This window comes from Balaenoptera ricei, chromosome 17, assembly GCF_028023285.1.
Source record: "Balaenoptera ricei isolate mBalRic1 chromosome 17, mBalRic1.hap2, whole genome shotgun sequence".
NCBI lineage: Eukaryota > Metazoa > Chordata > Mammalia > Artiodactyla > Balaenopteridae > Balaenoptera > Balaenoptera ricei.
Genome location: NC_082655.1, coordinates 30,323,861 through 30,349,620, shown reverse-complemented (window position 1 = coordinate 30,349,620; position 25,760 = coordinate 30,323,861). Strand labels below are relative to the sequence as shown.

The 25,760-nt window shown below is 35.6% G+C and overlaps 1 protein-coding gene across 3 annotated transcripts in view; it reads right to left on the bottom strand.

Moving 5' to 3' along the window:
- Positions 1 to 2,417: 2,417 nt before the first annotated feature.
- ANGPT1 (angiopoietin 1) overlaps positions 2,418 to 25,760 on the bottom strand; it is a 262,121-nt gene continuing 238,778 nt past the window's right edge. For all 3 annotated transcript variants that reach the window (XM_059901881.1, XM_059901880.1, XM_059901883.1), the window contains exons 8-9: positions 14,764 to 14,894; positions 2,418 to 3,108 (exon numbers count right to left, since the gene is read on the bottom strand). In XM_059901881.1, the coding sequence (XP_059757864.1) occupies positions 2,948 to 3,108; positions 14,764 to 14,894 (292 nt within the window). In that variant the 3' untranslated portion in view covers positions 2,418 to 2,947. The remainder of the gene's footprint in view (positions 3,109 to 14,763; positions 14,895 to 25,760) is intronic.

Genomic DNA, 25,760 nt, shown 5'->3' with positions numbered 1-25,760 from the left:
CAGAGAAACACAAACACTGGATGATATCAATTACATGTAGAATCTAAAAAATACAACAAACTAGTGAATAAAACAAAAAGAAGCAGACTCACAGATGTAGAGAACAAACTAGTGGTTACCAGTGGGGAGAGGAAAAGGGGCAGAGACAATATAAGGGTAGGGGAAAAAAAAGGGCTATTACGGGATTGTATTAAATCATGTGTATGAAGCTTTTGCAAATTGTAAAGCACTACAGAATTTAAAGAATCTTTCATTCAATAAAAAAAAAAAACATAAGAAATTTTTTAAAATAATAATTGACAGGACATAACAATCATACAGTAGAGATGTGGGATTCAGAACCATTGTTTTGATCTAACATTCTAAAGGAGTTAAGCTTTCTTATCACATCCAAGACTGAAAATTTTTCAGAGATTGAGGCTTTAGTTCATTTAGCAGGCTTTTTTTTTTTTTTTTATGGAGACTATACTTCCATATATCTCTAATTTTAAAACTTGTAAAATATTTAAAATGAGATGGAGTTGCACAAATATGTTACTTTCAATTTTATTTAAATCAAATAAAGCTGTGACTGATGTGAAGAAATTGGCATAGAAACTACATGAATTAATTAACATAAAAATTTAAAGACAAAATCTTATTACCTAATTATCTTATCCTGAATAATTAAATGCAAAGGATATACATGTTAAATGGCCACAAACATGTAGGCAGTACAGAGTGCACATATGGAGTCATAAAATATTTTATACTGCTTTATTATAAATAATTGGAAATATTTCATTTTTCAAACCCAGGTAACAAAACAGTAAATATTATGCTTTCTTTCTTTTTTCATAATTTCCTTTTATTTTTGTATTATGAGTTGGGAAATAGTATTACTTATCAAAAGACCGGTAAAAAAAAAATCTGTAGGAACACACAAAACAAAACCCTCACTTTCATTCACTTAAATGAAAACAAACAAGAAGGTTTTTAGAGGGAGAGGCTAAAGGCTGCTATGAAGGAGTCTCCAAGAACAGAAAAACTGTGGTATACCTGCGAATATCACTTGTAAGGCAAAACAGGTTTGTACACACACACAAAAGGTATAAACACTTGATGGTAAACTTTAAAAAATAATTTCTTAAAAATGTGAGTAGCTTTATTTTCTCAAATGGAGGAAAGCCACAAAGGCACAATAGATCAAGTCACCAGGTCTAAAATTGGTATTGTTGCCCTGATAAAAACTTTTTTTAAGAAAGGAGACCCAATATGGATTTCAATTTTCTTATCTCATAGTACACCTCATGTTTTGATAAAAACTGTTCACTCTTGTAACCTTGGACACTTAGAGGCAGAAAGCACTTCCTGATAAAATATTGTAGTAACTTCAAATTCCCACAAAAATCTGTGCCCCAAATTCACTTAAAATAGATTATCCCATAGGAATATTTTCATTAAGAGATTTATAGCAGCTAGTAATTAGAATTTTCTTAGTCAAGTGACTATGATTAATTTTCTTTTTTGTGCATGTGTTTTCCTTAATGTATAATACAAAGTTTGCCAATTTTCTTCCCTAATGATAATGTATTAACATCAGAAATTGCCTAAGAAAACAGGGCCCAAGGGAGAACAATATGAAGAAATAACATATTTCATAAAGTGGTATAGCAGATTTTTTTTGGAAGTGTGTTTATTTGCATCAGTTATGGACAATGCTGCATATTCCAGATTAAACAGCTATTAGGTTTACTATGGATATAAACAGGCTATGTACAATGATATTTATAATTCTTCTTTCATTTTTCATAGACTTCAGAGTGTTTCTTTTATAGAAACTGGAACAGGGTCAATCTGGATAGCAAGTTTCAGTTAATTAGCAAAAATTAAATTAGCATGAAATAGGGTGAAGAACTGAAGGTAATGATTTTAAAAATAATAAAGTTACACAAGTGTACACATGCAAGAAGGTACTGTAAAATGAACTGTTCCAGTTTACTTGGTTTTATTTCAACTTAATACACTCTAAAATACTGCTTTCATGTATAATATCAAAGGAAATATTAAATGCATGTATATTATTTTAAGGGCTTGATGATATATTTCACATTCTTTAAACTTTACTCAGGCTATAAATATATTTATATATCAGTCAGTTTTTAAAGTAAATGAAAACTGTAGCATGGGGGGGATCATTTTTCACCTTATATGTCCATACTTGATTATGTCCATTTTTTCTGAAAACTGTACCAAAAAAAATCAAAGAGTAATGGAGTGTATTTCTACCTCACACTGCTATTCTTCAGGCACTATAATTCTTTATAGTTTACCAAAATGGAATTTACATTTGAAGACGGGTTAACTGAAATCAACTAGTAAGTATGATTTAGGAATTAGGCTTCTGAAATCCATTTAACCAACTCAGAGGGCAATGCTGTTCTTCCTAAACTTTTATTAAAATTGTGCAACAGTACAAACTTATTGTTAGTAGGTTTGCAGAGAAATAACACCATTTCACTGGTGTAACACATTTTTCCCAAAGGATTATGACAGGCCTGTTTTTATTCTTCACGTATACTCTTTTTGTTCTTGTTGTTCATCTTCTTTTCTTCGGTTTTACGTGAGATAAACCATATTTATCATCTGGTTACTATAGTTCTGTAATAAGATCCAGTAGTAGTTTGAAGCACAGCGAGCTGAACAGTTTCTTCCCTTTTTAAAGCATGACAGTGAGTGGCATTCTCTATAGTCAAGCCATTTGAACACAGTCACCCCAAGGAGAGGCTTTTGTGAAATCAAAAGGTTCCAAATTCACAGTCAAGAACCTTGGTGACTTCACATAACTGCTACTTGTTGCTGGAAGGGAGACAATATTGTTTGCTTCAGAAGTTTCCAAGTAGTTTCTCATCTGGTGGCTTCTCCAGATTTCTTGGTGGCCTTTTAAATTGCTTTTGACATTGTGCCTTCAAAAGTCCAAAGGTCGAATCATCATAGTTGTGGAACGTAAGGAGTAACTGGGCCCTTTGAAGTAATGCCACTTTATTCCATTCAGTTTTCCGTGGTTCTGCCCCGCTGTATAAAACATTCCATTTAGATTGGATGGGCCACAAGCATCAAACCACCAGCCTGAAAAATTATTTAATAACGAAAGAGAGAAGAAGGAGAAGAAACAATTACATAAGTAAACTGAACATTTGGAAATTAATGCCATTAACTGAGGGGAAACTTATTCATACTTATGATTATTTGCATATAGGAGGTATTCAATAAATATCTTCTTGGTAGTGAAATTGTTTTAAATGGCATCCAATTTAGACAGTGTACAAACAATCAGAAAGAGAAATGCTTTCATGAAAACCAGCTTTCAGTGTCACTCCATTGGGACTCAATTCCCAATGTAACGATGGGAAGCATTTGGGCTTCAAGATACGCTATAGTCAGGCCTGGATTCATACAAAGGGCAAGTAAAATGAAACCCTTAAGGGGCATTCCACCTGAATCCTGTTATTGGGAACAGAAAATTAATTATTAGCAATAAAGTTCAGAAGCTTAGACAACTGGCATCTAAATACAAAGAAATGTTCTCCGTCTACTTCATAGTTTTGCCAAGAATTGGCCCTCAGCTGACTCTGAAATTAACTGGATACCAGAAAATGACTATGAATTTGAATTGCTATGCCCTCTCTGTAGCTTATAGCACTATGGGAAGTGTTCATCAATAGTAGCCATATAGTTCCTATATAGCGGTATTGTTCAAGTTATAGCGTGATTGTTCAAGTTCTTTCTAAACGTAGTAAAAAGAAAAATGATGAGTAACGTAGAGATCCTATGCTCACATAGCTCTCTGCAAGGATAACTCAGTACTTTATTTTTTAAATGAATTAAGTTCTTAGATTTTTAGATAAAACATAGTACTTCTTCTCCCTCTTCTGAAGTAACACTGCTGAAATCTTTAGGGAGACATTTATGCCGGAGACATTTATGCCAGAGACATTCTGGCATATTTGTATTTGGATACAGTTGACCTCCCTTTGATTACAGAGTTATACCTAAGGGACTAATAGCTAAAGAAAGAGAAAGCTGTACAGCTGATGTTTAACTGTAACACGAGCATCTTCTTGCAGAAACTTTAGAAAAAGTTAAACAGAGAAAAGCTAGTTTTCATTTTTCAATTTTGGAGGATGAATACAGCTGGGTTTGTTTATAAAGTCATACTAGAGGCCTAACAAGCTGTATTAATCGCTAATTCATCCTAGGAAAAAGTAAGGTATGTCAATGAATTTGGAAAGACACTATATTTAATGTTTTACCAACTGTATGCAAATAACATAGATATTAATGCAGTCAAAACATGAGGGACAAGCAAGTTCTTATTTGGCAAGGAAGGAGAAAACTGTAAAATTCCACCTTTTTCTTCTTAAGATTAATTCCTTTAAAATTTTTTGGTAAGTATAACTTATAAAAATATGCTATTTATATCACAAAAGGCTTTCTAATATTAGGGAATGTATTTACCCAGAAGACTCTCAAAGGACAAAATGAAACTCAACTTAATTGCTTCAGTATTTTAACTTTCTCCTCCTTTTCTATGACCTTCTTGAGGCACTCTTCCATCATGTTAATGAGCCTTTCATAGTCTTTCAAATATCCACCATGGTCTCTAAAGCAAACACAGTTACTCTATTGTCGAGAACTATTACAAATCATAGAATGATCTTCCAAGTTACATTAGGATACTCAGGGTAAAAGCATGTGGTTTTGTTTGGTTTATAGAAAGCCATAAGAGTTCTGGAAGAGTGTGGGAAGGCAGAGGTCTGTTGGAACAGAAACCTGGCAATGAAGGGCACAGGCTGAAGGATACATTCATTGGGAAACTTTTGATGAGCTTAGGAAAGAGACAAGAAACAACAGGGGCACATGAGGGAATAGGGTAAATTGATCTTACGTACATTTTCTAATGAGTAAAGTGGGGTAATGTCTATGGTAAGAACAATGGCATTTTGGAGACGTTGAAAGAAGACCAGAATGGCTGGGTCAAAGTTAACAAGAGAAACAGTAGCCTGAAGCTGAGATGGTCTGAAGACCAAATCACACAGTCTTTTGTTCACTATCCTAAGAGCAATGAAAAGGCATGGTCTATATTCCCTATACTTAGTGCTGCATCTAATGGAGTTTGCTTGACAAATGACTGGAAGGGACTACAGGCTTATTGACAGATTGACCGTTTCTCCTTATAAAGCCTCTATGGTCTGAATTAGTCTAGTTCACTAAAAAAGCTATATTTGCTAGACACCTGAATATATATATATATACCTGAATATACTGTATTCATTTTTTCTTTATTCATTCAGTTTGTAATTATCATGAATTGTTGTCATACAACACTCAACAAGACAGATGTGGTCCTTACCCTCGTGGAGCTTACTCCCAACGTGAGAAACAGACCAAAAAAAGTAGCAAATAAATAAAATACCTACAAATCATGACTATGATGATGGAGAAAAGGAAGAAGAAGAGGAGAGGGGGAGGAGGAGGTAGAGGGGGAAGTGGAGGGGCAGGAGGAGAAGGAGGAATAGGTGGGGAAGGAGGAGGGGGTACTTAGAATCAGGGAACTATGAAGGAGAATAACAGGAGACTTACTTGACTTTTCATGTTCATGGAAGAAGTTGATATTTAATGAGACCTGAAGGATGAGGAAACAGTCATGTGAAGATGGGGAAAGACTATTCTAAGCAGAACATGGCACATGTCAATGCCATGAGGAAGAAAGGGAGCTTAGTGTTTAGGGACTAAAAGAACATCAGTGTAGTTGGTATATAGTGAACAAGGGGGAGACTTGTAGGGAATGAAGGTGGAGAAATGGCAATCTTGGTGGAAAGTGAACAATGTGGAAAAACTTATAGTTTATCCAGGCTACTTGCCTATCATCAGGTGAACAAGCGGAACATTCTCTAGGAATGGGAACCAATATTTAACCAGGGGAACCAGATCTGCCAGGTTAAGTGTTTAATCGAATATTATTTAGAGCCCTCACTCTGTAACTGTGGTCTGCCAAAACTACCCTGAGCACATGCGGCAGCATGATGAAGGGGAGAAAATTGAAGCTAGAATCAATTCAGCAAATACTAACCAATGGACAGACATAGGGGTCAGAGTTGAGTAAAACAAAGTTCCTGACTTCAAAGAGTACACAATTTTGTGTAGGAGAGAAACAACAAACTGTTAAAAAATGAGATAATGGCTGTTTAACAGAGATGAAGAAAATCTTAGGAACAGAGGCGGAATGCCCTGTTTGTTGGTCCATAAGGTGTACTCATCACTTGAGCTGGATGCTGAAGGATGGGTGTGAGTTCACTGGACAGCAGGAGATTCTAACGACACTGTGTACTCTGAGAGAGCAGGAGAGAGTGCCTGCCAGCAGCTTGGCTTGGCTGGAATGCCAGTGGATAAGGGATTGGAGAATTCAGGGCTAGCAAAATAAACAGGGTCGAGAACATGGAGGTTTTCATTGTATGTCTAGAAATATTCCTGTGGGCAATGGGGAGCCTAGAGTACCAGACCAGAAAGTAGAAGACCCCGATTTTGATGCCCACTTCACCAATTAATAACTAAGGGATCTTAGGCAATAGTATATATAATATTTGATATTTATTGAACAGTTAATATGTGTCAGGGACTCTGCTAAAATATTTATATGAATTTTCTCATTTTATTACCCAAACAGCCCTACATGGTGTGGCAAGTACTAAAGTGAAGACGCTGATGCTCAGGTAGTTGAAGGAACTTTTCCAATGTCACACAGTCACTTACCGCCTAATTCCTGAGATGTGGATTATAAATGTCTAATCAACCATTTTCACAGCACAGTTGCAAGGATCATGTAAGATGGTGCACCATTAAAGCCTATAAAATCCTATCTAAGTGCTCTCTTGTAAGTTATCTAGGAAGCAGGCAGAAACATTAGAGCAGAAATAAAAAGGATTAGATCTTATCGGGGCATCATAATGATTTAATAATGAAGACCAGGTCATTAGCGCCAACATATTTCCTTATTTGCTTGGTAGGGTTAATTAGAGAAATACAAAAATAATTTGCACCCATATGAGTACAGTTGTTCAATGCTTGCATTGTAAAGACATGGCATTTAAGTACCTAATATGGGTTTTGTTTTCAATGATTTGTTTTTATTTCATGTAGAAATCAAAGAGGTCAAGGTGTTTATCTCTTTATCTTAAGACCAGTGGGCCATGCACACTCTGGATTATCAGAGAGCAATTGACAATAATAAAAATGATGAATTAAGATGGCAGAAAATGAAATGAAAGGGCAATTATTTCTCATGACAATTTCAGTTGTACTGTCCTTTATTAAATACTCTGAACTTCAAGGTCGCAAAAATAGTTATTTCTGTGCAAGTAAGTATTCTCTGTTTTCTCTGACAAGGAACAACAAGGAACATCTTTGTATCAAATATTTCAGTTTGTCCACTTTCTACCTCTCTTTGAAAAAATTAAGCATGACCAGGTCTTTTAAACATAAATCCTGAAAAGATGTGGTTTTAAAGCATATTTATAGAAAGCAGGCAAAAAGTACAGCAGACTCCTGGTTACTCATAGGTACCCTTAGGCATTCATAAATGATCGTATGTACTCATGGGTACTCAGAACATATGAAAGTTTGCACAGATTGAAGGTGTCCTTGTGAACATATAGAGGAGTGTATGCCTGGGTTGAAGTTCCTCTCTGATAAGATACCAAATAGCTGAATTATATATCTTCTACAATCCTGGGGAAATATTAACTTTGTACTTTGTTCTATAAGTGCCTGGGAATAACAGATGAGCAATATGTTAAAGAAGTTAATCTAGAAGAGGCACTTTAAGCTTAAAAGAACTCAGTGATGCAAGCAAAGACGGAAGAAAGCAGCAGCTTCCATCTGCTGTTGGGACAACTGATAAAATGGCTTAAATGTTTTAAGATTGGCAATTGCTGAGATTCACTTTGCCAAGCATTTTCCTTTATAACCTGTAACCTCATGTATATTTTAGTAAGAAATCTGAGATGCATGTTTCTAATCCATTTACACTTAACTCATTAAAATTTAGTTTTGTAATAACTATCTCGGGCTTCCCAGGCCTTTAAAAATCATTTGAGTCTTTTATCTTTGAAGCAGAAGATTCACATTTTATCACCAATAAATGAAACTTTGCCCAGAAAACAGGAACTTGATTCTAAACTCTGTACTCAGGAAGTTCAAATTTATTTGAAAGTCAGGAAACCTAACTCAAATTCTTCTGATCCTAAACAAAATGTCTCTCAACACTTCTTTTCTAAGGTAAAAAGTACAGCAAAATAAAAAGATATATCTGTGGTTATGGATTTCTTTCACTCATTTTCAATGCATGCATTCTAATCAGCAATAAGCAAAAGAGCCTGCACAGAGAATAAGAATTTTCCTCTTTGATAGTGATAAAGGATGACTAAGTTATAGCGATAAAGGATGACTAGTTAGTGACTAAGGATGAGGCTGAAAAATACTGATTGATGCCATAGTTATAAATGGGATCATCATGAAAATCACTGGCTGAGTTCACGTGTACAAATTCGGCCCGACCAATAACTAGCCTCAAGCAGCAGCTGCATGTTCTTGCGTGCGGAGGCAAAGGACCTTCCCAGAGGTTTGCATTCCTTCTATCATTTCATTCTACATCCCCTTCGAGTCTAGCACTTGGCTTTTTTTCCTTTCTCTTCTTTTTGTTCCATAGATTAAAAGTTGTTTATCCTGGCTGATAATCTTGAATTCATTTAAATCCTTTAGGTATTCTCTTACTGCCTCTTTCCTCCCTTGAACTTCATTTTACTTTTAACCACGTTTAAATGAGGAAATCCTTGTGAAAATGTGCTGCAAACAGTAAAATAGAGCTAAATTCTTGTCTTTGAATGCCATTCCTTTTAAGAGTGGCAGTAGAAGGAGTGGACAAAGTAATGGCTTATCTAGAGGTCGAGTTCAAATCCTACTTCTGACATTAATTCTGTGACCTTAGGCAACTTATCTAACTCTTCCGTATCTCAATTCTTGCCAAAGATCTCTATTTCAAAGGATTTATGGAAGTGTCATATAAGTTATTAAATATAAGTCATTAATGGTAATGAAGAAATGACTGTTACACACTAAGAGTGCAATAGATATTCACTGTATTATTTATTATTAGAGTAAAATATAAACAAAATTGGTTATTTCTCATCCACTGTCAATTATTAACCTTTGGTGGCAGCCTGGCGCTATAGGCCTATCAGTTCTGATTCACCTTTTTCCAAACTGATCTTTTAAAAGATATTTCCCGATATTATTTGTTCTTATTCCAATAAGTGAAAACTGCCTCCCACAAAAAAGGAGTATAATCCTAAATTTTGCACTTAGGCTGTTCAAATTTATTTGAAAGTTACAAACCTAACACTCAAAGTTTTCCAATTTGGAGTTTAGTCTTCTGGGGTTTGGTTATTCTTAAAATTCAGTCCCGGTCTTCAATATTCATCCCTTTGTTCCATGTTTGTGCATGCAAATTCATATATACATACTTAGGCATTTTAAATCTAAGTTCACAAAAAAGTCACATTCATACTCACATTGATTTATTTCTATGTCTTCTCACCAGGATCATTTGTGATTTTACAATGTCCTTTCAGAGTCTCTGATAGCAAATTCATTTAATCAGTATTTATCAAGCACATCCTATGTGCCAGGCACTGTGCTAGGCACTGAGGATACAGTGGTGCAGAGCATGATGTCCCTATCTTCAAGAACTGTACATTTTTGTGGAATAGGCTTAGAGATTATGTACTAAATAAGAAATTGCTTTGAAATAAAGTAATGCAATGTAGATTTCTGTGGTCAACCTTAAATTATCCATATGGATCTTTCCTCTCAACATTTTTGCCTTAAAACCCAGGGAATGCCAGTTATCTGACAATGGTTAGTACATCCTTCCTGGGTTATCAAAAACTCTAAGATGATTGTATTTTCCCAAAGATCTTGTCACTTCAACCAGTTAGAGAGGCTGTTAATTTCTTTCATTTTCTTTGTCTTCTTCAAGGTTATATAGCAGGCAAGGCAAGTATTTATCAACTCTCTACTGCTAGCATCTGGTAAGTTCTAAGGGTGTACTAAGAATTTATGTGTATGGCTTTATCCCGTCTTTTAGAATCGAACTGAGAATATCCTTTGTTAGCTTTAGCAAAGTCTTGTCTGTTGGCTGACATAGTTTATGCGTGGGAAAAGAGACTGGAGTTTTTACCACAACAGATTCTTTCTGCAGGAGGTTAGGTCACATTTTTACATAGCTTTTATATTATATACCAAATAAGAAAATTGTGTTGAAAGAAAAGGTAAGGAAAAGAATGTAAAACAATACCATGTTTTGTTAGGGTTTTTTTTTTTTTTTTTTAATTTTTGGTTGGCAACCTTTAGTAATTGTAGTTTCTAACAGACTTTTAGAAAAATGTATTTTGAATTGGTACGAAAGACCATGTTTTCTTTGAATGTGAAGTTTGCTTTGATTGTGACAATCTAATGAGAAAAGGTTTTAATTTTCATAATTTTAGAGTCATAGATTTTTCTGCATATTTACGTTTATATACAACAAATCCATGAATTGAATGATATTACATTTTCATTTTCTAAATGTTAAATAATAGAGAAAACATTAGGTTTATAATGAAACTGATTCCTTTCTTTGGGCTCAAGAGGGCACAAGAAGGGCTCTCCTGTGGGACTAAGAAAATATTTCCTATAATCACCTCTTAAATTTATCCCTCCCACTACTGAAATATATAGATTTGTTGTAATATCCTATATAAAGGGGGAAACCTAAGGAGAAAACTTACAAATTTTCTTGAGGTCAATGAATCACAGAACACGGATATTTCTGGCTTATAAATGTACGCTGACAAATCATCACTAATGATTAATTAAGAGGTCAGTTCCATAGAAAATGTGTGTGGCAATTTTGATCTTGAAATGTATGGTCTGGTCCCATAAGAAATGTGTAATGAAACAAAAATTATTCAATATTTAAATTGGATGGAAGAATTTCTGGTAAGGTAGAAATAAGTACATACACTTCTGGGGAAGGAGGTGTAAAACATTGTGGTATCCATTTCTATTGATGCAAATATGCTTTTTAAGTCTGATATACGTCCTTTCCACTAACAATTTACTATGAACTACAACCCATGCACTGAAAAATAATGTTACCTGTTTTTCTCTACTGTAGCCACAATGAGTACATGGAATAATAAAATCATAGAACCAGAAGAAAATGTGAGAGACAATCTTATCTAGACCCACAACTACAGGGATGGGCATATGTAAACTCTTTCAGATAAATACCTTTCTATTCTCTTCTTGAAGGTGTCCATAACTAGACATGCACAATCCTTCCTGGAAACTCACTCCAGCCTTTGATCCCTGGACACTCCATCTAAAGTCGCTTTCCCCTTCCTTCAATAACTCTGTCACCTGTTATATTTTGTCCCTAGAACTTGTTATGACTTGAAATTGTGTTATTTATTGTTTACTTTTTGCTGATGGTCTTCCTCAATAGATGCAAGCTCTATTCTGTCTTGCTCATTTTTCTCATAGTTGTTGACTCTTAACAGTTACTCATTAAAAATATGTTAAGTTGGTAGAAGGAAGTTAAGAAGTTAGGATGTTAGGAAAGAAGGAAGAAAGGTCAAAATGTTCTACCTTATGTCTAGCTGAAATACCTTCTGCTTTCAATTAAGCCTATCTCCTGTTTTTCAGTCTTTGACAGATAAGGGTAACAATGATACCACATTCTCCAACAAAAATCCCTCCATGTACTTGAAGAAAACTATTTAGGACAGTTAAGCAGGCAATAAATCTTACTTTATCCTTAATTCCTTTTAGAAGAAACAATGGAAAATATATAAATAAACAAGATAAAACAAAGCTTTAATTGATGATGACAGAGAACTAAGAATTATTAGTTTCAAGGAGTATGAAATCTCTCTGCTTAAAAGAGACTATTTTAAAAAAAGAGAGGAAAAATAATCAGACAGAAAATTGTTCTAAGGGGAACTATGACAGAGAATAAATAGTGGTGGTGGGGGAGTAGCTAAGTAGGACATAAATTCCAGATAATACTCAAGTTACCTGGACTGTCATTGACATTCATCCTTATGTTCTCCAGTTCTTAGCTATCTAAATTCCACATATTAGTTTTGCAGAGTGAATAGATTTGCAAGACCTGGATTCTTTCAAAAGGATATTTGATAGGGTAATGGCGTTTATTACAAAAACACATTTATTTAGACTATTCCAGCCCAAGCAATAAGTGGAAATTTTTTCTCCCCAACATATGTGTTTATTGGTGGCTAAGAAGCAGGTCCAAGAATGATTATGGATGAAAGAACATGACAAAGTTCAATCATTGGAAGCAGAAATAAAATCACAAACCTGAGCAATGAAGTTTTCTCACCAACAACCAAGAGATGCAGTTTCCTCTTTGCTTTGCTCTATATTTTCATTATTATGACAGGAATATGAGCAGATTGGAACACTATTCTAAGTAAACATTTGAAAGATTTTACTGTTGGTCTTTCATGTGTTGTATTTATTTGGTAAGAAAAATTATCTGTAAAAACACACATGGAGAAAATGAAGTGTACTTCTATATTAAAATAGGCAGAAAACTGGACAATCAAAGTCCTTCTGTCCTTATATAAAGTTGCTGACAGTTTCATTTATGGGATCATGGAGGTAATGAAAAGAAATATTTTCTTTCAGGAAAAAAGTTCAAAACCTAACCTGTGGGTACCATGTAAAAAAATATGCTAAATTATAACAAATGTTTGGGGGGAGGGGGCCATACAATTGCATATAGAAGGCTTTTTAACTATGGGATGAGGTTGAATGTGATGCCAAAATGGCATGTTTAAAGCTTAAGGAGAAGGATATGACAGAGGCACAATCATAACAGGCTGGCTTTGGTAATACTAGGGCTGGTTTCACGCTGAAAAGATGTTACTGTAAGTGGAGTGGATGGGACTCAATATGGAATGTGATTTGCTAGTGGTAGTAATGGAGGGACTGGGAATGGGGATGAAGGTGGAAAGATTTCTCCAAAACTTTCCCTCTATACTCTTCCACGCTCTGTTAATTGGTAAGAAAAATGTCAACCTTATGATTCATTTCATTGGTTTCAAAATTTGAAAGTGACTTCAAGGGTTCCAAGATGGTTATTCATTCACTCATGCACCACATATTTTATTGAGTTCCTATGTGCCACAATCTACTGAGCTAGATGTTAAGGATAAAAGGGTGAACATCTACTTAATTTTGTTTTCCTTGTGTACAAAATGGAGATTTGAGTTTTTCTCCCTTCTTATCTCACAGAGTTGGTTTGGAATTCAAGGAAGATAGTATAACATATTCAGTAACAGGTAATAATATGTAATAATAATGATAGTACTATCATATTTGGAGAAGTAAAATTTTAGATTTAAAGAGTTTTTTCCTTATTAGCATGAAAACATGTTCTGTTGTAGGGTAACACAGAGAGAGAATTAGAACAGTTGAAGGTGGGAATGATTACTATTCCATTAAGAGAGGGAAACAACACTAAAACTGTAAGAAGACAAACACTGGAAAAAAAGTTTCCTTTACAATTTTATTTGGTGCCAACTCCTTTTTTGCCTGTAACATTTTTGAGCTACATCATTTGCCATCAGGTTTTAGTTCAGTGTTTCTCAGACTTCAATCAGTCATTTATCAACTTATTCACAGTTTTTGCCATGCCCATTTACAACTTTTATTAATATTTAATAAATATTTTTCTTTAAATCAATGATTTGTTAAATATCAAATATTTGTGAATCCTTTTTAAAATGCAGTTTATATCATTCCTTTAAAGAGGAAATCAGTACCACTTAGTATAATAAAAGTAGACATAACACTCAATAAAATTAAAACAAAATCATTTTATTTAATTCTAGGTAGGTGCCATTGCCTAACCAAGGCCCTTCAGCTGAGGCTGAAGAGTTTGTTCTTTCTTTGCTAAGAAAGGTAATTATTGAGTAAGTGATAAAGAAGTATTATAGATAAGCTAGTACTAAATTGAGAATTCCTCTTTGACACAATCAGAAGCCTAGAAAAGTATTTAAAAAGTGCAAAAGGATTAACTTTCTTACTCAGTGATACAATATTATTTAATGGTATCTGGTATCTCCTATACCAGCTCGAACGTCTTGCAGAGGTCAATACCTTATAATGTAAAGCCCTGGTATAGCTACTCTGAATTGTATAACTTTATATCTAGCTACACCTCTTTATTCTTCTTACTCCGTTTCAATAGAATGGTCAATGAACTCTATTACACACTTGTAAAGCATTTTGTAAGAAATTTTGGCTTTTTGTTTTTTCTGTATGCTGAATCCTCAAATTGTTGTTCGTTCCACTATGGGTATCATTATGAGTATTTAGAAGGTAGAACAACTGGGACTTTAAGAGGTTCAAGAATTTACTCAGAACCAAGCTTAGCACACCCCCACCATAAATGCTGGGGGAGGAGGCAAACTTCTAAATACGCTAGCAATGTCTTGCACAAGAACATATGGTAAATTAGTGGGCAGAACAAAATGATCTCTAGGGACTTGCTCTTTAGTTTCCTGACCAGAAGATCATAGTCTTTTCTCATAGATAAGAAACCTCAAGCCTCAAACCAATGAGACATAACTCAGAGAAAGGCCCCGTAGGACTTACCTCCTGTTAGCATGAGGGCACATTTGCACATGCAGTTGTCATTATCAGCATCTTTAGTGCTGAAATCAGCACCGTGTAAGATGAGGCTGCTCTGTTTTCCTGCTGTCCCAGTGTGACCCTTTAAATACAACCTGAAGTTAAAAAAAAAAAAAAGATAAGCCATTCAACAGAGTAACAGAACCCAGAAGACTGGTTTGCTGAATGTTTGCCTTGTTCACCATTTTCTCCCTTCTCTGAATTCAGCCCTTCCAACAAACTGCTATAAGACCAAAGAAAGCTCCCTGAACAGAAAGAAAGAGAGAGAAGGGGTTGGGGGTAGAAGAGAAGGAAGGAAAGAAGGAATGAAGGACTCCAAATTACAGATAGGTAAAATTCTCTGTGGCTTGTGTGCTTGATGTTTATTTTACTATGCATACTTAAACTCATATGGTTTTCTGATAATGTAGGATCCACAAAGGGAAAATGGGTTTATTTTATTACTACAAGTATTGATCTCTAAACAAAAAATGCCCTGTAGAGTGTCACTAGAGCATATGTCACTGTGTTAATACTGAATATTGATGATGTGCTAAAGGAGGACTTACTCTGTGCCAAGCATTCTGCTAAATGCTTTCCGGCTGTTATTTAATTTAATTTTTATATTAAATCTGTGATTCAGGTATCAATATCAAAATTTTGCATACCAAGGCTCAGAGAGGCTAAATAAGCTGGAATTTCACTATGGTTGACTTTAAAATCCAAGCTCTTATTAATCATTATGTATTCACTGAACAAATATTTCTTGAGCACATACTATATACCAGAAATTGTTCTAAGCACTTAAGATATATCAGCAAAGAAAACAGACAGAAAGCCATGCCCTCGAGGGACCTACATTCTGGTGGTATTCCTAAAACTAAGTTCAAAACCCCAACTGTTTAACCTCAAATATGGCATTCTTCAAAGACCCTGCTTTACTCTCTAGAAACATTTCTTATTTAAAATTTACATTAACCTAGATCAGGGACTCTCCAACAGTTGCCCATATATCAAATCATCTGGTCATTTGTGAAAAAGACCTGTTCACTAGGCTGACGAATTTGTATTTTCAACTAGCACCTCAGATTACTCCTTGCAGACTATCCAAGGAGAACATTTTGAAGAATATTGGTCCAGAATTTAAAAACTGGTGAACAAATCACAATAGTTGCCTAATGTAGTTCCCTAACGTCTGCTCATTCCCTATGGATCCCATATGCTGCTTTCATATCCATCTGGGCACTCTGAACAAATGCAAACTTGCTCAGGTCCTTCACTGGCTTGTCAGGGCTCAGAATAGGTAAACTAAGATTGTCAGTAGCCTCAGTTTGATATTCAAAGTCTTCTCTGACTGAGACCTACCCCTCTCTCTAACTCCACCTAAAACTCCTCGGTTCTCCTTCATCAAAATTATCTAGCAATATTCCCTTCAAATCCATGTGTGTTACCACTTCTGTGCCTGAGTCTCATTTATGAATCCTATCCACCATATAGACAATGGGTGATTAAATCTCTGTATGACTGAGACACTACTAGGACCTAGGCCAGCTCTGAACAAAATTCTACATTACTATTAAACAGAAATAATAAAGATCAATTAATATTTTAAGATATATATATACATATTTTCCATATGTATATATTTGATTTGTGTTTGCACCTAAGTATATGTATATGTCCCATTATTATTTTGTGAGGTTGATAATGTTTTTAGCAAATAACAGTACTGTTGTATAATTGTGCCAAAATATTTTACACATATTCTGCAGAGATTTTTTAGCCAGAGCAAAATATACAATTAAACCCTACTCAAGTTTTATTGGTTTCAATAATTAATAGAATTTGTAGTTAACAGAAGGCTGAAGGAAGCTTCTAACGAATTATCAAATACAAGCTTATATTTTAAAACTCTGAGAGTCAGGCTAAAAGTCACTGGTGATGCAAAACTGTAGAATTTCAAACTGGGAATTCACATTTTACATTGTAGGCAGCCCATGTGGAGGTGGGTTTCACCAGGGCAAAGTAAGGTGAGAGGTTACCAAAGGGAGCCCTAGGACATGTTACCTGGGTGAATTCACCACCTTCTAGATCTGGTCTGCAGTTTTAATTTGATAACTTTCTCAGCCTCTCAGAGACAGACATACACTTGCAAAACTAAGGGGGACTTATGTCAGGTCTCCAGTTACAGTCAAAATAAAGGGCCCAGTCTCATGGTCTCCTTAGAGGGAGTTTCACATAGAAAGCCAAATTATAATCAGAAAGTTGCTTGTTTGGTGAACACGGAATCAGAGTCTGGGGGAAGATGAATGATTTCAAAATTAAGTACCTATGACTCTGCTGGCCTGAAATCTCCCTCTCCACTGGGAGTGGGTAAGTTTAGCCCACAGGCACTTGTGCATGAGGGATGCTAATTCCAACTCTGATTCTTGGATTCTCTATAAATTGTGATGACTTTCCTTCTTATTGACTTAAGGAAAGTCAATACCATTTTCCCTGCAGTAGCTTTAAGCTCACTAATGGGGACAGACTTTCCAGGACACAGTGATTTTCTACACTGTCTTTTGCAGGTAATTTAGCACAAATGTTGAGTTGATATTAACTGAGTGACTGCTATGTGCTGAATATAGTGTATACTTTTATATGAGGGTTATAATTCAAGCTTCATAATTTACAATGGTTTCTTTGTGTTACCAAGGCAACAGGAATGCACAATTATAAATTTAGGAAGTAGAGAAAAGGAAAAAGAAAATAAAAAGTAACCCAAATCTCATCTCCAAATATAACTACTCTTAACATTATGGTTTATATACACTTAGTCTTTTCCTTGTTTTTTTTCCTCTTCAAATAGAAAATATTATTTATATTTAAGTATACATGTAATACCTGATCATATTCTATAAACATTTTGAACAGTGCCAGTAAAGTTTCTGCCCAAAGGCCCATCTCATTTACCACTCTAGAAGTAATCACTTATGTCAATTTTGTAACCTTTAAAACAGTTTCTTCTCATGTATAAACACAAATGAAAATGGAATCATACTTCACATGCTTTTTAATAATAAGTTTTTCATATATGATTTTATGACTATGTTTCCATGTCATTACATATTCTTCTCCAACATAATTTGGCAGCTATTGTATGACTATACCATCAACTGCCACAAGTTTAAGGGTGCCTTTACATATCTCTAAATATGTATGCAAGTATGTACGTTAGGATTAGAATAAATTGTGGAATAAACATCTACAATGTTTTGTCCTGACCTTCACCAGTACAGAACTCATCAATGATATATGTTAGGATCTGTGAGTAAAAGGAGACATTTTTCCAGATCCACTTAATCAAGACTTGAAGGTCAGTCGTCTAGTCCTGGCAGCTCTTCTCTGTATTATTAAAAAAGTCTTACAACTGGTCTCAATGTCTTGAGCCTAGCTCCTTCCACTTCCCCCTAAAATCCATTCTCCATGTGGCTCATTCAAAACATGCCTCTCATCGTCATTACTCTGCTCTGGTTAAAAGCCCGCAGTTGTTCTCCCAGCACATGAAAGATACAGTCCAAGTTCCTTATTGTGGTTTATGAGGACTCTGAAGATCTAGCCCTTGTCTACTTCCTCCCACACCAACCCCACACCTCCCATCTCTTACTTCCTGCACACATACATAATGATCCAGGCTTACCAAACACTTGTTCCCTCAAAGCATCACATTCTCATTTCTCTGTCCTCTTTCCCTGGAAAGCCCTTCCCTGGAAGGCCTTTCTAACTGCTGAATTCCTACTCATCCTTTAAGATTCATTTCAAGTATGATCTCAAAGAACATCAGATGGATACCTTTATGATGAAACTTATTGTGCTTTATTTTAGTTGTCTTTTTATTGTCTTCTCTCATAATAAACTGTGAGATCCTTGAGGCATGAGCTGTGTCTTACTCAACTCTGAATCACCGGAATCTAGAACAAACAGCGTCTGATACTGAGGAAAGGCTCAACATTCACTGAATAAAGAAATTATGGATGTGAACTATTGACGGGTATAATCAATTTTCAGTAGCCTGAAGGTAGCAAGTAAAATCAGACCCAAATATCAATAACCCTAATAACCAAAATATACCTGGGCCATATTTTCAGAAGGATAGCTTTTGCATCTCATTTAGCTGGTACTCAACATCCCATTTCCTTGTCAACCAATTGAAATAATTAAAAAATACACAGACACATACACCCTTCTTGATCTTTCCAGTTCTGTTTTTGTTCTCATTTTCTCAGAGACTCCAGGATATGAAAACATGTCTGATATATTACACAGGTAGAATAAATGAAGAAAACTTATGTCTTAATTCTTTATTAGTTCTTATGTTTTATTGAATGACTTATTTGTATTGTGTGCATACCCAACTGATATCACAGAACAAATTCAAAATGAAAACATGCTTATGGTAAATTCTTCAGCTAAAATTATTTTGGAAAAAAAAAAAGTCAAATAATGTGTAAAATATTTCCTTAAGGGCCTGCCCAGATTAGGGATCTTGAAAACAAGAAGCAGAAGCATAGAAGAGTCCCAAGATAGTGCAATGTAAATACTAGAACATATTGGTTGCAATGATATAAAAGTAGAAGTGAAGGGTGGGCAAAATGGGTGTAGGTGGTCAAAAGGTACAAACTTCCAGTTACAAAATAAATAAATCCTGGGAATGCAATGTACAACAGGGTGATTATAGTTAATAATACTGTATTGTATATTGGTAAGTTGCTAGGAGAATAGATCTGAAAAGTTTCATCTCAAGAAGAAAAATTTAACTACGTGTGGTGATGGATGCTAACTAGACTTATTGTGGTGATTATTTTGCATATACATATGCGCATATATTAGATCATTATGCTGTACACCTGAAACTAATATAACGTTATCTGTCAATTATATCTCAGTAAAAAAAAAGTAGAAGAGACCAGTATTTTGAGGAACAGTGGATTTTTTCACCATACAAGACTGAGTAGAATGTGTAATTTACATACAGTAGTATTCATCCCTTCTATGTTTATATCCTTAACATGTTGCAGGGAGCTGCTTATGCTCTTCTAAGGCAGAGTTGTTCTCTTCCACTGGGAAACAGAGATGGCATTTCTTAAAAATAATTTTTCTCAACACTAGTCTAAGAAATTTACAAATGAGCCCAACTATGCTTCTGTGGAATCCCACAAGGATTCTGGGAGTAACAGTGTAGTCAAGGATAGGTCCTCTGCACAGTTAAGGGGTTCATTCTTTCTGACCTAGCACAGAATAGCAATTATTGACCCAAAGCCAACAACTGTAGCTGGTTATCTGATAGGGACAGACTAAGAGCTGGCCGTTCACTAATGCCAAGTATTTTTTCTAATTAGATAAGAAAACTTATTTGAATGGAGGCTCAAACAGAATATTTATGTGGTTCTTTTTATTAATGGTTCTGATTAATTTCTAAAATATGTATCATTAACTATCCATGACTTTCTCTATTCTGATAATGGAACATCACTTTACAAAAGAAAAGTCAATACACAGAAGGGGCAAAGTCAGCTTTGCATATGACTATGGTGAAAACGACTTAAAGTGTGGGTCACTGGAGAGAATGCTTCCCCCAAAATAACACCATGAGAATCTTGGACATTTCTTTCTTATGTTCAGCCAGTGTAGATGTGGCTTACATGAAGGATGATGTGTTGGGAGATAAAAACCAAATGTTATTCCAGAGCAAAGTATCTGGCTTAGGAACAAAAATATGAAGGATGCCAAAACAACAACAACAACCAACCCCAAAATAACAACAGCACAGAAACTCCAAAAAATACCATTAATTGTGACCAAAAAGGCAGCCACAAAATAGAATCATGGCATTTATCCTTTTCAACCCATTTTTCCTAATCAAGGGGGAAAAAAAATTATGAGTACCAATTGGTCAGTGACTGTAAAGAATGTCAGCATTTTTATTTTTTCAATTAGCATCTGAAGGGACAATGAAACACATGCATAATGAAATTGGTCATGATTTTCTAGTCATTCTTGATGAAAATATAGTTACTCCTTTTCTTTCACTTACAGAAATTTCAGTAACTAGAAAGACTAAATCATATTTCTTAATGAATGTAGGACAATAGTTCATTCTATTATGGAAGAGTAGGTTTCAAAATATACCTCTGTATCATACAAGTGATTCTATAACTTTATTTTCTTTAAAATAGGCAGCCCAGGGCTTCCCTGGTGGCACAGTGGTTGAGAATCTGCCTGCCAATGCAGGGGACACGGGTTCGAGCCCTGGTCCGGGAAGATCCCACATGCCGCGGAGCAACTAGGCCCGTGAGCCACAATTGCTGAGCCTGCGTGTCTGGAGCCTGTGCTCCGCAACAAGAGAGGCCGCGATAGTGAGAGGCCCGCGCACTGCGATGAAGAGTGGCCCCCACTTGCCGCAACTAGAGAAAGCCCTCTCACAGAAACGAAGACCCAACACAGCCATAAATAAATAAATAAATATACCAGGGAAATTGTTGCGCAAAAAAAATAGGCAGCCCAATCCCACGCATCTAGTTTCTCACTAATTTATCTACTTAAGAGATTGCTATACTTCTCACATTTTTACATCTTCACTGTGTTCGGGGTGGGGGCGGGGGGAGTCTCTTTCATTATCCAAGGCAGTGGGAGTTGTATGTATGACAAATTGAAGTTTGGCCTCAGCTCTTTTAAACAGTAGACAGACTCTTAGATATCTGAACTTTAAGGTCTCACATACTGACAAGCTGAGCAGATTTTTATTTTGGCTCTGAGCTCTCTCCCTGCCACCATATGGAACTAGTTTGTCTTTTTCACAATCACTTGAAGAAAATGCAAAATAACCCCCATGATTCTCTTTCAGAGCCTGGTAGCAATGACTCAATCTGACGGAGTTTCCCAACACTGTTATGTCTTCTGGTTGCTGCTACAGGGCTGTCTCTGCTGTAACCACCCTCCCTGCCCTGCCCCCACCCTACTAAAAGGGCTGGGCACCAGCAAAGAGTGATATCACAGCATGTCTTTTAGCACTGAGTTTAAATGATATAGGTGACATCTTTTGCTGAACGTAAAGACAATATTTCTCTTGTCAATCTATATATAGAGAAAACAGTGTTTGCCTTACTGTAGACTTCTAGCAAGATTAGGCATTTGTTTTGCTGTTATGAAGAGGTCATAGGGAGGTATACAAATAATTAGTATTGTAGGAAAAAGGGCAAGGGAAAAATTCAGGAGATGCTAAACTGCTCAGAACGTTTAGTGGAAAAGATTAGTTTGGGAGGCTGTGGAAGACATGGACTTTAGGGGAGGGATGAGGAGGATATTTCCAATAAAAGGGCTGTGAAATTCACAGCACAATTAAATTGAGGTTATCTAAGATCAAAAAAGATAAGAAATAAAGGAGATTCATGAGTCATTTGAATGTGTTGGGAACGTCAAGTGAAAAGGCAGACAATGAACTTATTTAGATACTAAGCATTTAAGGTAGATTTTTATTCCTTTTTTTTCTATTAGTATTTGAAGCTGGAAATTATTTGTTTTCATAAAATGTCCTTTTTGTTAAGTATAGAGTTCTACAGTGGGAATTACTAAGGCTGGAAGCCTTGAGATAAAGGCAAGAATATAAATTTTATCTTAGCACAAGGGAAGACAAACTCTATATTAGCCTTTCCTAATATAGAAAAATTATCTCTAGTTAAATCATGTTTTCTAATTGTTTTCAAAATAACATCTTCAAGATAAACATTTTATTCTCTTTAATTCAGGACTATGCAAGTGTATCCTGGGCTTATAAATGACCAGAACTTTACTGAACTGATCCCTTTCTCCCAAGTCCAAAATCAACGATCTTTCAAGACAAAATATTATGTGGGAAGCCTTTTCTCTTCTTTCTTCTATAAATTTTTATTGCACAGATAAATTGCTTCTCTTGTGGCATACCTCATTTTGCCTATCGTAGTATTTCTCTTTATAAATGTGCCTTTTCTTCCTCATCAGACTATAAGCGTTTGATGAGAAGTCGTCATCTCTTAGCCATCTTTGTAAACTCCATATATAATATACATGACAGGCATTAAACAAATATTTATTGAGTCAGTTATGAACTAAGAGTTCAAAGTGTTTAGAATTTAAGTTTTACTCTTCTCAAGAGATTCTTTATATGTAGTAACATTTTAACTCCAATAATACAATTATGTTTTACAATTCAAGTCCCATGGGCATTTTTTTCCTGATTTGAAATTTGTCCAGTGTTAATGACCTAATGGTCTGCTCAAATCATACAGTGGGACACTTTTAATAAGGATGGAATGAGTTTGTGGTTGCCACCAGACATTTGAAGAAATAGCTCATGGAGTAATCTATTAAAGCAAATATGAGAAATGAAACCATCAAGTTTGACAAAGGGATCTATTGCATTGGCCAAAAAGTGACTTCAGTTTTTAAGTAAAAATAAAAGACACATTTTTCATTTTCACCAAGAACTTTATTGAACAACGTATTCACCCTTTTGTTCCACTACCTTCTGCCAGTTTTCAGGCAACTTCATAATTCCATCTTCCCAAAACTTTTTATCTTTTTGAGCAAAGAACTGTTCCAGGTGCCTTTTACAGTCTTCCAGGGAATTGAAATTTTTTCCCTTAAGAGAATTTTTTAAAGACCGAAATAAATGGAAATCCGAAGGTGCAATGTCTGGTGAATATGACGGAGGATTCAGAACTTCCCAGCCAAGTTGTAACAGTTTTTGCCTGGTCATCAAAGAAATACGCGGTCTTGTGTTATCCTGATGGAAGATTATGCGTTTTCTGTTGACTAATTCCTGATGCTTTTCGTTGAGTGCTGCTTTCAGTTGGTCTAACTGGGAGCAGTACTTGTTGGAATTAATTGTTTGGTTTTCTGGAAGGAGTTCATAATAGAGGACTCCCTTCCAATCCCACCATATACACAATATCACCTTGTTTGGATGAAAACCGGCCTTTGGTGTGGTTGGTGTTGGTTCATTTCGCTTGCCCCACGATCTCTTCCATTCCACATTATTGTACAGTATCCACTTTTCATCGCCCATCACAATTTGTTTTAAAAACGGAGTGTTTTTGTTATGTTTAAGTAGAGAATCGCACGCAGAGATATGGTCAAGAAGGTTTTTTTCGCTTAACTTATTTGGAACACAGACAGCAAAGTGATTAACATAACCAAGCTGGTGCAAATGATTTTCAACACTTGATTTGGATATTTTGAGGATGTCGGCTATCTCCCGCATGGTATAACATTGATTGTTCTCAGTTAATGTCTCGATTTGATTGCTATCAACTTCAACTGGTCTACCCGACTGTGGAGCATCATCCGGCAAGAAATCTCCAGCACAAAACTTTGCAAACCACTTTTGACATGTTCAGTCAGTCATAGCACCTTCTTCATACATTGCACAATCTATTTTTGCGTTTCGGTCTCATTTTTACCTTTCTTGAAATAATAAAGCATAATAGGCCAAAAATGTTGCTTTTTTTCATCTTCAATATTAAAATGGCTACACAAAAATTCAGTTTTGATAAGCCTTTTTTAAAATGCACGCTGATATGACAGCTGTCACATACAATCTAACAAAATTGTTTCAAATGAAGTCAAAGACAACTAAGTGCTACTACAGCCATCTTACGGAAAAAAACGAACAAACCTTTTGACCAACCCAATATATCAATACATGAGTCCATTCTATTGCATAATTCCCTCCAGAAACAGGGCATTCATTTTAAAGACCTGTTTCAAAGCCTCCATCTTCTTTGTTAGAGGATAGAGGGCTTGTTTTCCAATGCTGAATCTTAGGACTGTGATCTCTGTTGGAGGAGGCTGTATTAAATCTGTCATTACGTGCCACACTATTTTTTGTATGTTGGAGATATATTCTGTTACTCCATTGTCCATAGGTGAACGGATTACGTACTTATTTGCAATAGCCTTTCAATGAGTATGTAAGAAAATGATAGGAAAATATATGAAGCAAAGTTGGTGCACCTATAAAAAAAGAGTGAACATATGCCAACGACAAGAGAGTTGTATGACAATGATCTACATTCATAGTTATGAATCTATAAGTAGAAGGAAAAGTTCAAAAGAAGTTTCAAAAGAAAAGAGGATGTAAGTAGGAAGATTAAAAGATATAATAACATACTGTTTGACTAATTAAGAATTAAGGACGTGATAGAGATTGAGAGATACTTAAAGAGACATAAAGATCAAGAAGATATAGGGGGGGCTTCCCTGGTGGCGCAGTGGTTGAGAATCTGCCTGCTAATGCAGGGGACACGGGTTCGAGCCCTGGTCTGGGAAGATCCCACATGCCGCGGAGCAACTAGGCCCGTGAGCCACAACTACTGAGCCTGCGCGTCTGGAGCCTGTGCTCCGCAACAAGAGAGGCCGCGATAGTGAGAGGCCCGCGCACCGCGATGAAGAGTGGCCCCCGCTTGCCGCAACTAGAGGAAGCCCTCGCACAGAACGAAGACCCAACACAGCCAAAAATAAATAAATAAATTAATTAATTAAAAAAAAAAAAAAGAAGAAGAAGATATAGGTGGTTTGGTACAAAGTAAGTATGAATGAAGAAAATAACTGACAATAAAGTCATCAACCAAAATTTTCCTTCTTTTATCTCCCCACTCCCTACAAAAAAAATATATATATATATAAAACATTAACTTCTAAACAGTAGGACTGTGTCATTGTATTTGCATATGTGTGTCTATAGAACTCAAGAGATAGTACAACAAAACAGAGTTTGGAGCTTAATTGTCTGGGTTTAGAGCGTAGCTCTTATCCTTTCTGATCCTCAGTTGCCTCATCTGTAAAATGACTCTAATAATAGTAACGTCCTTCTAATATTGTTGTGATAACTAAATGAAGTAATACATATAAAAGCCTTGAAAGGACTGTCACATGTAGAGTACTTATGAATATTAATAAAAAAT